The sequence below is a fragment of the Neophocaena asiaeorientalis genome, unplaced genomic scaffold (assembly GCF_003031525.2).
Source record: "Neophocaena asiaeorientalis asiaeorientalis breed wild unplaced genomic scaffold, Neophocaena_asiaeorientalis_V1.1 scaffold5, whole genome shotgun sequence".
In the NCBI taxonomy this organism is placed as follows: Eukaryota; Metazoa; Chordata; class Mammalia; order Artiodactyla; family Phocoenidae; genus Neophocaena; species Neophocaena asiaeorientalis.
In genome coordinates this window covers 10,123,476-10,138,326 of record NW_020174698.1, presented here as the reverse complement: position 1 = coordinate 10,138,326, position 14,851 = coordinate 10,123,476, and the positions used below count along the sequence as shown (strand labels likewise).

The 14,851-nt window shown below is 42.3% G+C and overlaps 1 protein-coding gene across 6 annotated transcripts in view; it reads left to right on the top strand.

Moving 5' to 3' along the window:
• NCOA7 (nuclear receptor coactivator 7) overlaps positions 1 to 14,851 on the top strand; it is a 153,650-nt gene that overhangs the window by 131,483 nt on the left and 7,316 nt on the right. For 5 of the 6 annotated variants that reach the window (XM_024759024.1, XM_024759022.1, XM_024759026.1 and 2 more), the window contains 3 exons: positions 4,993 to 5,140; positions 12,742 to 12,867; positions 14,177 to 14,329. In XM_024759024.1, the coding sequence (XP_024614792.1) occupies positions 4,993 to 5,140; positions 12,742 to 12,867; positions 14,177 to 14,329 (427 nt within the window). Of the gene's footprint in view, positions 1 to 4,992; positions 5,141 to 11,184; positions 11,472 to 12,741; positions 12,868 to 14,176; positions 14,330 to 14,851 lie in introns of those variants that run through there. The other variant, XM_024759027.1, reaches the window with a different exon arrangement.

Genomic DNA, 14,851 nt, shown 5'->3' with positions numbered 1-14,851 from the left:
ATAATAAGTCCTACTCACCTTGCATCTACACAATAAAAAGGATTGCTCAAATGGTTTCCCCAAGCAACTCAACGTCTTGGTCACCAAAAAGGGAAGTGACTGGCAATTGCTAAGATTGGATCTCACCTTAAAATCTTTATTGACCTGCAGTTTTCACAATTTATATTTTCTTATAATATCTAAGAAGAAATGAAATCTTAACTTCAAATCTGTGCCTCATCCCTCATTCCCTTGCAGTCTTACGCAGGGGTATATGTCAGCATGAGCTTTCAGCATTTCTTGGGATGCTTTTTCAGTGTTTATGCTTGTACAATGACTTCTCCTTTGAGAGTAAAATGTTAGAGGATAAATGAGCAGTGCTTCATGGAAAGTAGGTTCAGAAAGTGATAAAAATGTGTCTTGTGTCATAACCAGGAAGTTAAGTGGAAAACAATTCAGAAATCGATGTGGGATAAGGGGAGGACTTTGTAGTGTTGTTCAAAGAACACTGATTGCCGCCTCAGGAGATCTAGTCCTGGCTGTGATGCTGGTAGTAGACGTCAGAGCCCCCATTCTCTTACGTCTAAGGAGAGTTAGTTGGATTAAATGATATCCTATATCTCCACCAACCCTAATGTTGCAGAAGGTAGTTCCTCAAGGTCAGGGTCACTGGCACATAGTGGGTACACAGGGAGTATTATTGAAGGAAGCGATGCGCTGCAGCCAGGGACAACCAGGAACACACCTGAAATTGAATGTGTTGGGTTGACTTGTTGCAACGAGGGAGAATGCACTGCGTGGGACCTAGGGCCATCTCAGTAAAAGGGTGCTTGAAAGGGGTCGTAGGATGTAGGTTTACGTTAAGTTAGGGATAACTTAAAGAAGTGGGACTTTGCTCTAGATTGGAAGCTGTCAGGAAGCAAAGGTCATTCTGTGATTGAGTATATTATAAATCCTATGTAGAAGGAGGAAAAACTAGAGAGGCTAGTGCCGTAATTGGTAAAGAAGCACAGTCATTTATATTAGCCAGATTAGAGAGATGTTTGGTCATTTTTGTGGTTGGACAGTGTTTGTGTTTAGATGTCAGACCTCAGTGGTCTCATTTCTGTCTTGATTCATCATGGTGATAGAGTGGCTTTGCCGGATATTGATGTTTTGGGAAGTTGTTAATGTTCGACGGGAGAATACCAGGGCCTAGCTGCGAGTGCCAGGCCAGTTTCTCCCAACACTGGAGCCTGACCGATGGGAGCAGGCTAGCTCCCACGTATCAGGAACTGCTTTCCTCTTTCTCACAAATAAGCTAGCCAACAAATATTTGGAAGCCATTTTATTTGATGTGGATAAGCATGTAATAAATGTGTCCTTTTCCAAAAGTTAGAGTGAAGCATATTTGGTTCTCAATTTTTTTCTAAAATACAGTTAAGATGGACTAAATTTTAGGTGTTAGCAAACTAAAAGAGTTAGAATTATATATATATATATTTTTTTTTAATGTATTTATTTTTGGCTGTGTTGGGTCTTTGTTGCTGCACATGGGCTTTCTCTAGTTGCGGCGAGCGGGGGCTGCTGTTCATTGAGGTGTGTGTGCTTCTCATTCAGTGGCTTCTCTTGTTGCAGAGTGTGGGCTCTAGGCGCAGGGGCTTCAGTAGTTGGGGTGTGCGGGCTTAGTTGCTTCGCAGCATGTGGGATCTTCCCGGACCAGGGCTCAAACCTGTGTCCTCTGCATCGGCAGGCGGATTCTTAACCACTGCGCCACCAGGGAAGCACTAGAATTATATATTTTTCAAACCTTTCTGGAGTCATGATTTTTTCTAAGTTAACTTTTAATAGGAAATGTCATACTACATGTTAATAATAGTTCAGAGATTCAAAAGAGTATACATATTGCTGGTAGGAGGGCAAAAAATGATTCCATCCCTAAAAAGGGCAACATGGTATTATATACAAAAAGCATAAGTGAATTGCTCCTGTGATAACACAGTCCCACTTCTGGGAATATGTCCTACAACTCTACCTGTACACGTGCAAAAATGACATACCAAGTTACTCATCATAGCATTGTTTATCAAAGCACAGTCTTGGAAACAACCCAAGTGTCCAGCTGGAGAGGATGGTTACATAAACTATGATAAATCCACACAGTAAAGTACTGTGTAGCTATAAAAGAAAGAATGAGGAAGCCATCTCTATACTGTTGTGGAAGGATATCCAGGCTATATTGTTTAGTGAAAAAAGCTAGATAGAGGATAGTACTATCTTTTGTAGAAATGAAAGACAAAGAGAACCTATATTCATATTTATTTCTATCTACAAAAATAACACTACAAGAACACACAAGGAAATAATAAAGTGGTCAACTATAGCGGAAAAAGGTGGACCCAGAATGTGATGGACAGGGATATGAGTGAGATGGAAACTTCTCATTATTTGCCTTTTGAAATATAATTTTAATTCTCAAATTATAAAATGTACTACCTAGTCCAAAAATTTAAATAATTTATGGAAAGATATATATATATGTATATAAATGCAATATGTCTTCTACCTCATTCCATTCCCCAGAGATAACCATTTTGATCAGTTTCTTATATAGCTTTTCAGAGTAGTCCATTGTATTAGTCAAGGATCTCAAGAGAAACGGAACTGAGAGGATGTGTGTGTGTATAAAATATATGAAAACTGGTAATTGTATATTATGGAAGAAAAGGCATAATTAATATAAAAAGGAAAAAACAGCTTAGAAGTACATTTGATAGTGGTTAATGTTACATTATATAAAGGCTCCCACATATTGAAAAGAAAAACATTGACTCCACAATCACAAGGAGCCAATTCATGAAAGCAGCCAGGGAGAAAACATTTAAAAAATGTTCAACCCACTACCACTCAAAGAAATGCAAAGTGAGTCGGGTAAAACTTAAAATATAGATTAAATTCATTTAGAAAAAGAAGGATAAGCAGGATTGTTATGAGACTTAGATGCAAACTGCAATGCTCGTGTCACAGTAAACTAGTCAGCCTTTCAAGAGCAGTTTGGCAGGATGAATCACAAGCTATAAAATCATGCCCTTTGGCCTAGTAATCCCTTTTCTGGGAACTAATCTTGAGGAAATAATTCAAAAGGTGGCAAAAGGCATAGATCATGAGGATGTTCATCGTAACGTTGTTTGTATAATCAAAGAAATGGAAAAAACCTAAATATCCCAAAGGCATAGGAATTTGGGTAATTACGGTTTATTACTTTCATGAAATGTAGGCATTAAAAGTCAGTACAAGGGGCTTCCCTGGTGGCGCAGTGGTTAAGAATCCGCCTGCCAATGCAGGGGACACGGGTTTGAGCCCTGGTCCGGGAAGATCCCACATGCCACAGAGCAAGTAGGCCCGTGAGCCACAACCACTGAGCCTGCACTCTAGAGCCCGTGAGCCACAACTACTGAAGCACGTACTCCTGGAGCCCATGCTCCGCAACAAAGAGAGTGAGATGCCCGCGCACCGCAACGAAGAGTACCCCATGCTGGGCGCAACTAGAGAAAGCCTGCGCGCAGCAACAAGGACCCAACTCAGCCATACATAAATAAATAAAAATTTTTTAAAAGTCAGTAGAAGGACTAGCAACATGGCAAATATGCATTATTTTATGTTACATATAACAATTATGTCTTAGCCCTGATAACAATGGAAAGAAAACTGTGTACATGTGCTCAAGAACAGATAGGACTATAGAAGCCTAAAGACAGTGTGACCGATGGGAATATTAGAATTATAGTGACATTTCTTTTTTGTTTTAATTAATATTTATCTTAGTTTGTTCAGGTTGCTATAACAGAATACCATAGACTGGGTGGCTTATAAAGAAGAGGTTTATTCTTGACAGTTCTAGAGGCTGGGAAGTCCAGGATCAAGGTGCTGGCAGATTCAGTGTCTTGTGAGGGCTCACTGGTTCATAGACGGCTGTCTTTTCACTGTGTTCTCACATGGCACAGGGGGCTAGCCAGCTCGGTGGGGTCTCTTTTAATCCCAATCATGCCTCATAACCTAAGCACCTCTGAAAGGTCCTACATCCAAATACCATCACACTGGGGATTAGATTTCAACATGCAAATTTTAGGGGCACACAAACATTCAATCTATAGCAATTGTGTTGTAATATTTTTACAATTATAACTTTTAAAAACTTAGCAATAAGTTAGCATTGTCCCAAACAGTAGCCTCAAATTGAAATTACCAGTTTGTAATTAGAAAAGACTTTAAGAATCATTTGATCCTATCTATCTTCCACTCCCCCACTGTGATGGTTGCAGGTGTAGAAGCTAAGGTCAGAGGGCTTTTGACTGTTCTACATGGGCGGGGGGTGGGGGGATATTGTAGGTGCTGAGACCAAAAGCCCCACCCTCTGCTCAGGAACTAGCCACCTCTCTATTGATTAAGTCTGGAGAGATGCTTCAGATGTTAAATATGTGTAAGAGAACAGAGATATTGGAAGCAAACTGCATTCCAATATCAATAAAATTGTCTCTTTCTAATGTTAAAATAACAGCTAATACTATCCCTGATATTTTCTAGTTATTAAAGATATTTTATAAAATTATGATATAATAATGCTTCAATCTACTTAAGACTCATTGGAATATTGCTTATCTTTGTTCCCATCTAAAGCTTCAGATTAATTTTTTCCCCATGAATACAGGTGTCCAATAAACGAAGACCCAATGAGGAAAAAACACTTGGTGTAAATATTTCATTGTGTTTTTTACGTTTATGTCCCATTTCTTGATCTTTGCCTCAGATTGAAAGACATTTTTTCAGTGTCTGTGGACTTTAGCTTCCATTTATTGACTTATTTTCGAAGTTTGGAATGCATTAGCAGAGATTATCTTCAACGTGGGAGATTTCCCAATTAGCAAAATGGATTTGCCAAGCAGGAAAAAGATAGCTGTACATGCCCAAGTTCCTACTGGTGCCTGCCAGGAAAGTAGATTTGGTGTTAACCCCTGTGATGAACATGTTTTTCAGGGTGGATCACTTGTACACGTTCTTTGTTCAGTGGTCTCCTGATGTCTATGGGAAAGATGCCAAAGAGCAAGGCTTTGTGGTGGTGGAAAAAGAAGAACTGAATATGATTGACAACTTCTTCAGTGAGCCGACCACCAAGAGCTGGGAGGTGAGACTCAAGAGAGGGCTAGACTGTCCCTTAAAGTCCAGTCCACAGGGCTTCCCTGGTGGCGCAGTGGTTGAGAGTCCGCCTGCTGATGCAGGGGACACGGGTTCGTGCCCCGGTCTGGGAAGATCCCACATGCTGCGGAGCGGCTGGGCCCGTGAGCCATGGCCGCTGAGCCTGTGCATCCGGAGCCTGTGCTCCGCAACGGGAGAGGCCACAACAGTGAGAGTCCCGCGTACCACAAAAAAAAAAAAGTCCAGTCCACAAACAAAATGTTCTTGTGTCAAAATTCCAGTAACCTCCTGGCTGGCAAGAAGTCAGATTTCCTGTGCCTCTTTGAAATCACATGGGGAAAAAACCTTATTCATCTGTGTTGAAGCTAGTTATGTGTGTCAGAAAGACCTCATCTCCACCCCTACAACCCAGTAATTTCACTTCTCTTTTTTGAAACTGCTGCAGGGTCCCCATTACGTACAGGATGAAAGTCAGGCTTCTTCATTTGACCTAAAAAACTGTTCATAATTTTTTTGAGCACTTACCACACCCTTCTCATGTTAGGGACACGGTGGATGAGATCAAGGAGGATAGATAAATCATTACAATATAGTGAGATAATTACCATTGTAGGTGAAATGCCACGTGCTATGGGAGCATGTACCCAGGCACCTGAATGGAGCTAGGGAATCAGGGAATGCGACCCAGAAGGAGTAATCTGAGCTGAGATCAGAAGTGGGAGGACAGGCAGTTGGGGTGAAAGTGGGACATGGAACACGGAACATGTTCTGGCCAGAGAGAAAAGTCTATGTAGAGGAATGACCCAGGGGAGAAACAGAGAGTGTGGGACATTTGATGAACTAATAAGAGTTCAGTGTAGCTGGATCATAAGAGTGCAAAGCTGAGGGAGTGGCAAGAAATGAAGCTGGAGATAATGAAATGGCAGATCACGAAGGACCTATGAACTGTTTGTCATAGGTTTGGTTTGGCTGTTTTCCTAAGGGCAGTGGGCAGGCAGCAGTTTGAGCTGTCTTCAGACAGCTTCAACCAGGAGGAGCTGTTTGGAGCCTGGAGAAATAAATACAGATACACATTTTGGAGAGCTCTTGCTGGCAGGTGTTCATGGAGTTGGACAACACTTGAGGCTTGAAGACCCATTAGGAGTCTCTTGCAGTAATCAATGTTGAGAGAGAACAGTTGCTGAAAGAGTGGCAGTGCAGAAGATGGAAGATGTCAAGATTGATCTCTTGGTTTTTAGAATGGGAACTGGAGGGATCGAGGTACCCGCCCTTCACTGCGATAAGAAGCATAGCAAGAGGATTAGATATAGCAGAAAATGCTCTGTGTTCTGGTTTTAATCTAAATTTGAGGTGTCTGTGGAATGTCCAAGAGGCAACTGAGAATAAAACTTAGGAAAAAGATCTGAAGATATACTTTCGGAAGTAATTAGCAAAGCTGAAGTTGTGAGTGTAGGCGAGGTCAGCCTAGGAGAGTGTGTCCACTGGCAAGGGAGCAGGACTCAGAACAGAACCCTTCAGGATGCCAGCACTAAGGGGCCAAAGATAGTCGAGCCCACAAAGGTGACTGAGAAGGAACAGCCAGGGGAGGGCATGGAAAACAAGAAAAGTCATGTCTTAGAAGCCAAGGGAAGAGAATTTCAAGAGGGGAGTAGTGGTCAAAAATGCCTAATGCTGCAGAGGAGTCAGAAGGTAAGAACTAAGCTATGTCTTTTGGATTTAAAACCAAGGAGGTAATAGTTGGTGACTTTGACAAAAAGCAGTTTCATTAAAGTGGTAGCTTCAAAATGTAGCTACCAGTGTTCAATGAATGAATTGGGGGTGAGTAAGTGGAGCTAGTAAAGGTGGGCAAACAACTCGAATTTGGTTTTGGAGAATAAAAATGAGATGGAAGGCTGGAAGAAGAGGTGAGGGTGGGGAGGTTTTCCCTCTCGTGAGAGAGACTGTAATGTTTTGGGTGAGGTCAGTGGGAACGGTGGAACAGAAGGTACAGAAGATAAGGGAATAGGAGAGGGAATAAGCGGGAGGCTGGATCCCCGAGAATCGTCGGGGAATGTGGCGGTAGGGATAGAATCGGTCTTAGGTGGTCGGGCAGCAGAAAAGAATAGGATGTGTGCATATAGAATGTAGACTCACTGGCGGTAAATTCTGGCATTGCTCATTTGATTATTTCTCTGCAGCAGGAGGGAGCACCCCCTAGAAGTGAAGGAGGGAAGACTTAGAGGAATACGGAGAAGGTCTGAAGTAGCAGCTATAGAGACTAGGAAAAAAGCCAACTGAAGAACTGCAGTAGGATGGCTGTCTGGTATTGAAAGCCCTGGTGGGGTCTGGCACCAGGCTGCAGTGAGGGCAGGTTTTCTCCAGCAACACTCCCAGCCTGGGTTTGGATTCGTCAGGTGGGCAGTCAGATCTTCCAAGGCTGGAACTCTGTCAGACTGGGATGATTAAGGATGATGAGGCCTGCCCCTTGGGTCTAACTCCTTCTGGAATGCCAGGTCCCTTCGTATGTGTGTTTGCCCTCACTCGTCCCTTTCTCATTCACTCCCTCCCGGCCCGAATGTATACATGCACACACACAGCTTTCCATGTCAGACTCCCGTCATCCCTCAAGGTCCAGCTCATGTGTCACTTCTGTGATGCTTTCAGCCAGAGTTACTCCTCCTCTCCTTCCACAGCCCATTGCTCGTAGCTCTGTAGTGTATCGCTCAGCACTTTACTTGTTTGCATGTTTGTCTTCCCACAGTTCATAAGCTTCTTGTTTGAAACCATTGATTAAAAATATTCAAGCCTATTAGGCTCTCCCTCCCTTGGCTCTTCATATCAACTCTTTTTCTGTCTCTGGCCAGTCTTTCTGAGTATACTTTGCTTGTCCCTTTTCTCATGGTGTTCCCTAGTTTATCCTTGGCTCTCTTTTCTTCTCATCTATTACATCTTCCTTGGACGAGCTCATCGGCTTTCGAGGTTTCTGCTGCTGACTCCCACCTCTGTCTCCTGCACACACCTTTCTTCCAGGCTGCTGTTCTAGAGCACATAGTTGCCCCACAGGCATGACTGGGTCTCCACGAGGCAGAGATGGTGTGACACTGGCATTCTGGCCAAGGCGTCAGAGAATATCAATTCCCGTCCTCCTCACCTAACCATCTGTGCCCAAGAGGCCCCCACCCCCATGAGATATGCTCACAGACGAAGCATAGCTAGGAAATGTGTATTTTCTTAGTGAGGCTATGGTCTCTTGCCCAATATGGAGGGCCAGAGAGAAGGTTTAAATTTCACTGGGGATTTAATCCTTTCCCGACTAGGCCTGAATATCTTGAACTGAAGCAGCCCTCTTTTAGGCCTATTCTGCATCTTTCCACTAATCCCAACCTTGAATCTCAGCTCTTGACAACTCCTGTGGGAGAAGAGGCCACACCTACCAGCACCAGAGGAAAAGGAGCTAAAGGGGCATGCAGAGAGAGAAAGGTCTGCTTCCAGATCTAGAGTAGAGTGGGCTTGAGTGAGCCACTCAGACTGAGCCACTGAGGAGAATGAGAGGGCAAATCCCTTTAGAAGGTGTCTCTAGACCTGTAGTGGAAGAGGAAGAAAAGAAGAAGGGATGGAGAAGGAGGAAGAAATGGGTTGGCTTGTTGCAAGCTCCTCGTGTACTTGTTAACACTTGGGACATGGAAAGAAAAGATAACTGGAGAGAGAGGTGACTGGACTGTTATCCCTATTTCTTTTTTTTTTTTTTTAGATGTTGGGGGTAGGAGTTTATTAATTAATTTATTTATTTTTGCTGTGTTGGGTCTTCATTTCTGTGCGAGGGCTTTCTCTAGTTGTGGCGAGCGGGGGCCACTCCTCATCACAGTGTGCGGGCCTCTCACTATCGTGGCCTCTCTTGTTGCAGAGCACAGGCTCCAGATGCGCAGGCTCAGTAGTTGTGGCTCACGGGCCTACTTGCTCTGTGGCACGTGGGATCCTCCCAGACCAGGGCTCGAACCCGTGTCCCCTGCATTAGCAGGCAGATTCTCAACCACTGCACCACCAGGGAATCCCCTATCCCTATTTCTTGCCACGTGGAAGAGAAAGTCCAAAAGTACAATGAGGAGAAGAATGCTGTCCAGGCTCCCTCCCATGCAGGAGCAAATTCTGCTTACTAGCATTACCTTAAGGTCAGGCCACTGTGATAGCACTGCTTCGTGGTGGCATTGCTTCTCCTCTGTGGATGGGGAAGAGGAACCTTCACTCCCCTGACAGGTGTCTGATCCTCAGCATGTCCAAAACGTCTCTTCATCTTTCCCCAAAACTTGCTTCTTCTCATGTATTCCCATCTTAATTAGTGGTGCCCCAAGCTAGAAGCCTAGATATCAACGCAGATTCTTCTCTTTCATCATCATATGTAGTCAGTCATCTCTAGTTAGAATTTGTTGATTCTGATCTTACGTAGGGTGGGGACCACTGCCCTAGTCAGCTGTCTGCACCCTTCACTTAAACTCCAGGGCAACTCCAGTCAACCCAACCACTAGTCCATCCTCCATACCCAGGCTCTTTAAATAAGCTTTACTTTCTAATTTTATAAAAGTAACACCTGCTTTTATTATAGGAAATTTGGAAACTACAGAAAAGCACAATGCAGAACATTTAGAAAATAGTATCTAACCACACATTACTTTTGTACATTTTTTTGGCTCATTTTTTTCTATTTTAGGGTGTTTTCTAGGCGGTAAGGGTGAGAGAGTATTTTTGCAAAATGGGATAATGTTCTATGTATAGTTTGGTATCTGGCTTTTCTCACCTGACATCTTGTGAGAACTGTATCATATTAAAGATTTTGAAGCCTCATTTTAATGGTTACATAATATTTTAAACCTCAATCAGAATTTATTTAACAATTCCCCACTTTTAGGAATCGTGTTGGTTCAAGGTTTTCACAAGGATGAGATGATCTGTAACTCTGACTGTTCCCCTAATTTCCTGAAAGTGATATTACTTAGTATAAGGCTATTGATTTTTTTTAAGGCTCCTAATCTTTTATATAATGACAATTTTCCAGAAATGTGAGGAATACCCTTCTTCTCATTGTGCTTCTGGCAACAGAAAGTACTATTTCTATTATCCCTTTCTTAAAACTTTCGCTAATTTGTAAAGCTGATAAATGATATACTGGAATTGTTTGTGCCACATGCCTGGCAAAGCACCTGGCACTTGCCATCATATAGAAAGCACTCAGTAAATGTTAGCTGTCATGAAGTGTCAGGCACTGAAAAGAATGCTGTCTCACTGGCACAAAATCCAAGTGATCCTGCCCTAGATTGTGTCCAGGCTCTTGTATTGAGAATAAGTTCTGGCTGACCTGAGACTGGTCACCAATTATCTCCCAGAGCCTCATTAGAACTGACCCCCGGGATGAACTATGTAGTGGCGCCCGATCTCCCAGGGGTACCGGAGACCAAGAGGCCATTTTCGATCTGGAAAACTCACAGATCCCTGAAAATTGATCCAATGGTAATCTACATTTCTTTCCAACCCGCTGATATCTGGTCTGGGCAGTAGAGGAGGACTCATCATGCTAATTAGTCATTAAGATTAATATTTTGAAAGGTTAAAAGGTAAATATTAACTTTGCCAGCTCTTTAGAAAACCTGAATCTAAACTAACATTTTTCTCAGCCTCATATAAACCGGATGTTTTTTCAGTTCTTTGAAGTTTCTCATACCTAACAAACGTGACGGTATTGAAGTGAAACGCCATTGTTCTAAGCGTAATGAACCTACTTCTGGTAAAGGCTCCTTTTCATATTTCCTTTGAGATTCAAACTGATGTCAGGGAACACACGTAAACTTTTAAAATGAAGGTTTCGCTTTAGGATGGAGAAAAAAAAAATCTGAAAAGGCAGGGCTAGAAAAGCTAGCTCGGCCAGCTGGAGGACAATCGGGAAGAAAAGTACAAGACAGAGAAGAAGAAAAAAAAACAACAATGAGGTTTTGTTGCGCTGTTAGGAAACCACCGTTTCAAAGGTGAAAGCGTCTTTTTACAGCCTCGCAGCTATGCCTAACAGGAAGTGTGTGTTTGCTCTAAATCCTAATTTGGGTGTGTTCCTGTAGAAATACTGAACTCTCTCCTAAGGGAAACAGAAACTCAATCGTGCAGGAAACTAGATACTGCATAAACAGTTGTAGCTCAGTGTGGCTGTAAGTAACAGTGGTGTGGAGGCAGATAAGAGAAAAAACCTGCACCTCTTTAGAGAGCAAGCAGGCAGTTCACACTACTTCACGATGAGAAGATTGCCCCTGGACATTCAGATTTTCTATTGTGCCAGACCGGACCAAGAGCCTTTTGTGAAGGTATGTTGGAGTCCTGAGGGCTAATCATGTGCCCGTGAATCCTCCAAGCTCTGCGGATAAGATGCTTTGAAATGCTTTCTAATTAGAAGGGATCGTGCTGATATTTCAGCCAGAGCAGGTATTTTATTCACTTTGGAGAGAGAGATGCTGTGGTTTGCCCTTTCCCTTCGGAGTCAAAACTCCATACTGATTTTTTCATTCCACAGCCCCACTTTGTACCTGTGTTAAATGTAGAGTTCCCCCCAAATATATGCTTTATTTAATACATTTAAAATGCTGGATTTGTGATTCTTCAACAGTGTTTTCTTTAAGTAAATGCTCCTTGAGAAGACGGTAAAATTTAAGGGCTAATTTCCTTACCTGTAAATCCGGCTCAGATGACAGCATTTTGGAAACTAAGTAGTCATTGCCTGACAACCTTCACTCAATGTAATGTAAATGTTTTTTCTCTATGATGCAAAAGTCATTAATATTTGTACTCAGGAATTTTGGTGAATTAGTTACCTTCTGTCTGCATCCTTCAATTACAAAATAATTTAGTGATTTATCCAGACTTTCGGAGAGGCAAAAGAAAAATGACTTTTAACCTGGTAGTTTATAAGTGTATTTATGATGAAATAATAAACGTTGTGTACAACATCATGTTTCTGTTCTCAGCTTTAAAGGAAAGATTATTTTGATGGTTTCTCAACTCTCCATAAAGAATCATACCTAATTGTAATTTAGACTAAAGCTTCGTGTCTCTTTGTATTGTTGCTTTCCGTAGATGTTATCATTTGCTATTTCTGTCAGGGTTGGTTGCCATGATCAGCCTTGAGAGAAAACATTAGGATTCTTGATTAAAGGACTATCCTTATCTTCCCCATTTCCCTATTTATAGAAGACTTGCTCATAGTATGATATGTGTTAGTCCCTTAACAATTCAAATTTAGATGCAGGCTAATGGAGAATAATTTAGGGCATTTCAAGGGTATAAGTCGCTTGTGGAGTTATACATAATTCTTACTTGATGACTGAGCAATAGGAAAACTGGAAAACTTGTGACTTTAATTTGTACATATTAAGTGCTATAGCTGTACTGTGTTAATTCTCCATTTGCTCTGAAATTGACATTGTGATTAGCCATTTCCCCCAAAGTGCTGGCTCAACTTATGTCCTGCTGCTAAAACCCTACCTGTTACAGGCAATTGTGTACCTGAGGTCCTTTATAGCAGGTGAAGGAAAAGCAAAAATATCGTTTTTCTTGGCTTATTTGTCTTCTCCATTTCAGATCATCACCGTTGAGGAGGCAAAACGCAGGAAGAGCACATGTAGCTACTATGAAGATGAGGATGAGGCCGCCCTGCCGATCCTGCAGCCCCACAGTGCGCTTCTGGAGAACATGCACATCGAGCAGGTGGGTTCTTCCTGGGAACTTAGGATGGGTGTCTGCCAAACCTTAGAACACATTTCCCACCCCTGGCATTTGCCCTTCTCACTTGGGGTGACGCATGAGCCGAGCTTTAAAGGAAGAAACACCAGCAGCCTAACCAGGGCCCTTCTCTGCTTCTGAAAGGCAGCATCCCTGCCACCTTCTTGGGAGTGCAAGGACTTGGCCAGACACCTACGTCCATTCCCTAAACCTGAACAAAAAGCCATTTCTTGTCTTCAAAACAATTTTTAAAGTGTCCTACTGTAGTCCTAATGTATTTTAAAAGGATCCAAATTTATCCTAATGATTATCGCAGAGTTCCGATGGTTTCAATTTATTGAGCTCAGTAAAAGTCATATAGCAAGTACACTTTACTTGCTTTATGAAAACCACCTACCACTACTAGGAGTAATTTTCCTTTTTCTGTACTTTTTTTTTGTTTACTTTCTATTTTCTGAACATCTCTTACGTGAGTTTTTATGAAATACTACGTGCTTGTATTTGAACTTTAGTAAGGGACCTCTTGTGCTTCCCCCATCGGTCAGCTTAGAAACCTGAATTTCAGAGACCTTAAAGAATCATGAAGTTCAAGTCCCTCAATTTACAAATGCCATCTCTGAAGGCCCAGGAAAGCTAGGCGACTTGACCAAGCAGTTACAGGGATGGAGTTCATGCTGATTCTAGAACTACGTCAAGCATTCTTGAGGACTTCAACATTTTATATAGCCTCCTTTGTGTGTACTTTTGAAGAGATACGCATTATTGATATTTACGGCAGCCAAGTTTAAGTTAAATATTAATGTAAGTGAAAGATACAAGTGTAATGAGGACAGACTACATCTGATTACTAGCATAAAACACCCGTGTCTTCTTGTTCTCACTTTGGTGGGAATTTACAGCTGTCAGTAGCAGCTCTGAGCCTTTGAAGGTTTAGAAAGAACAATTCGAGAAACATGAACTGCTTGGTGAAAGTCAGGTTGAAGTGTAAACAAGAGAGCCTGTGTCTAATTCATACCTCTTTAGCAAGCTAGGTGCTATATCTTCAAATATATAGTGGCATAGTGACCCTTCAGGATCATCCCTGAGAGGGAATGCATGCTCTGGGGAGCGTCCCTGCCAAGGGATGATTTTCCCTTCTTGGTTTATAGTGGCAAATATTTGCTAGAGTATAGGGGAGCAATATGGAAGTAGTGTAATTATCGAGTTTGAGCCACAGGCATCAGTTTTGTGCTACAAATTCATGAGTGATTTGTAGGCAAACTGTGTATTTACATCTTCATCTTTGGATTCACAGCTGGCCCGACGCCTTCCAGCAAGGGTACAGGGGTATCCATGGAGTCTCGTATACAGCACATTAGAGCATGGGACCAGCTTGAAAACTCTCTACCGGAAGTCAGCATCACTAGACAGTCCTGTCCTATTGGTCATCAAAGATATGGATAATCAGGTGAGGCTTGTTCCTCTTATAGAGGAACATTTTTTTTTTTTTTTTTTTTTTTTTTTTTTGCGGTACGCGGGCCTCTCACTGTTGTGGCCTCTCCCGTTGTGGAGCACAGGCTCCGGATGCGCAGGCTCAGCGGCCATGGCCCACGGGCCCAGCCGCTCCGCGGCATGTGGGATCTTCCTGGACCCGTGTCCCCTGCATCGGCAGGCGGACTCTCAACCCCTGCGCTACCAGGGAAGCCCAAGGAACATTTTTTTTTAATGAAGCTTTTCAAACCTACACAACAGTAGAGAGACTAATACAATGACCTCTCATCACTCAGATTCTACAGTTAGCAGGACTGTGCCACATACACTTCATGCTTTCCTTTGTTGGCTTTTCTTCCCTGAAGTATTTTGAAGTAAATCCCAATTATTATGTCATTTCACCTCTACATACTTCAGAATGCATCTCTAAAAAAGAAAATGGAGTGTATCTCCAAATACAGTCACATTCTAAGGAATTTTTTTCCTGTACTCATCCTGC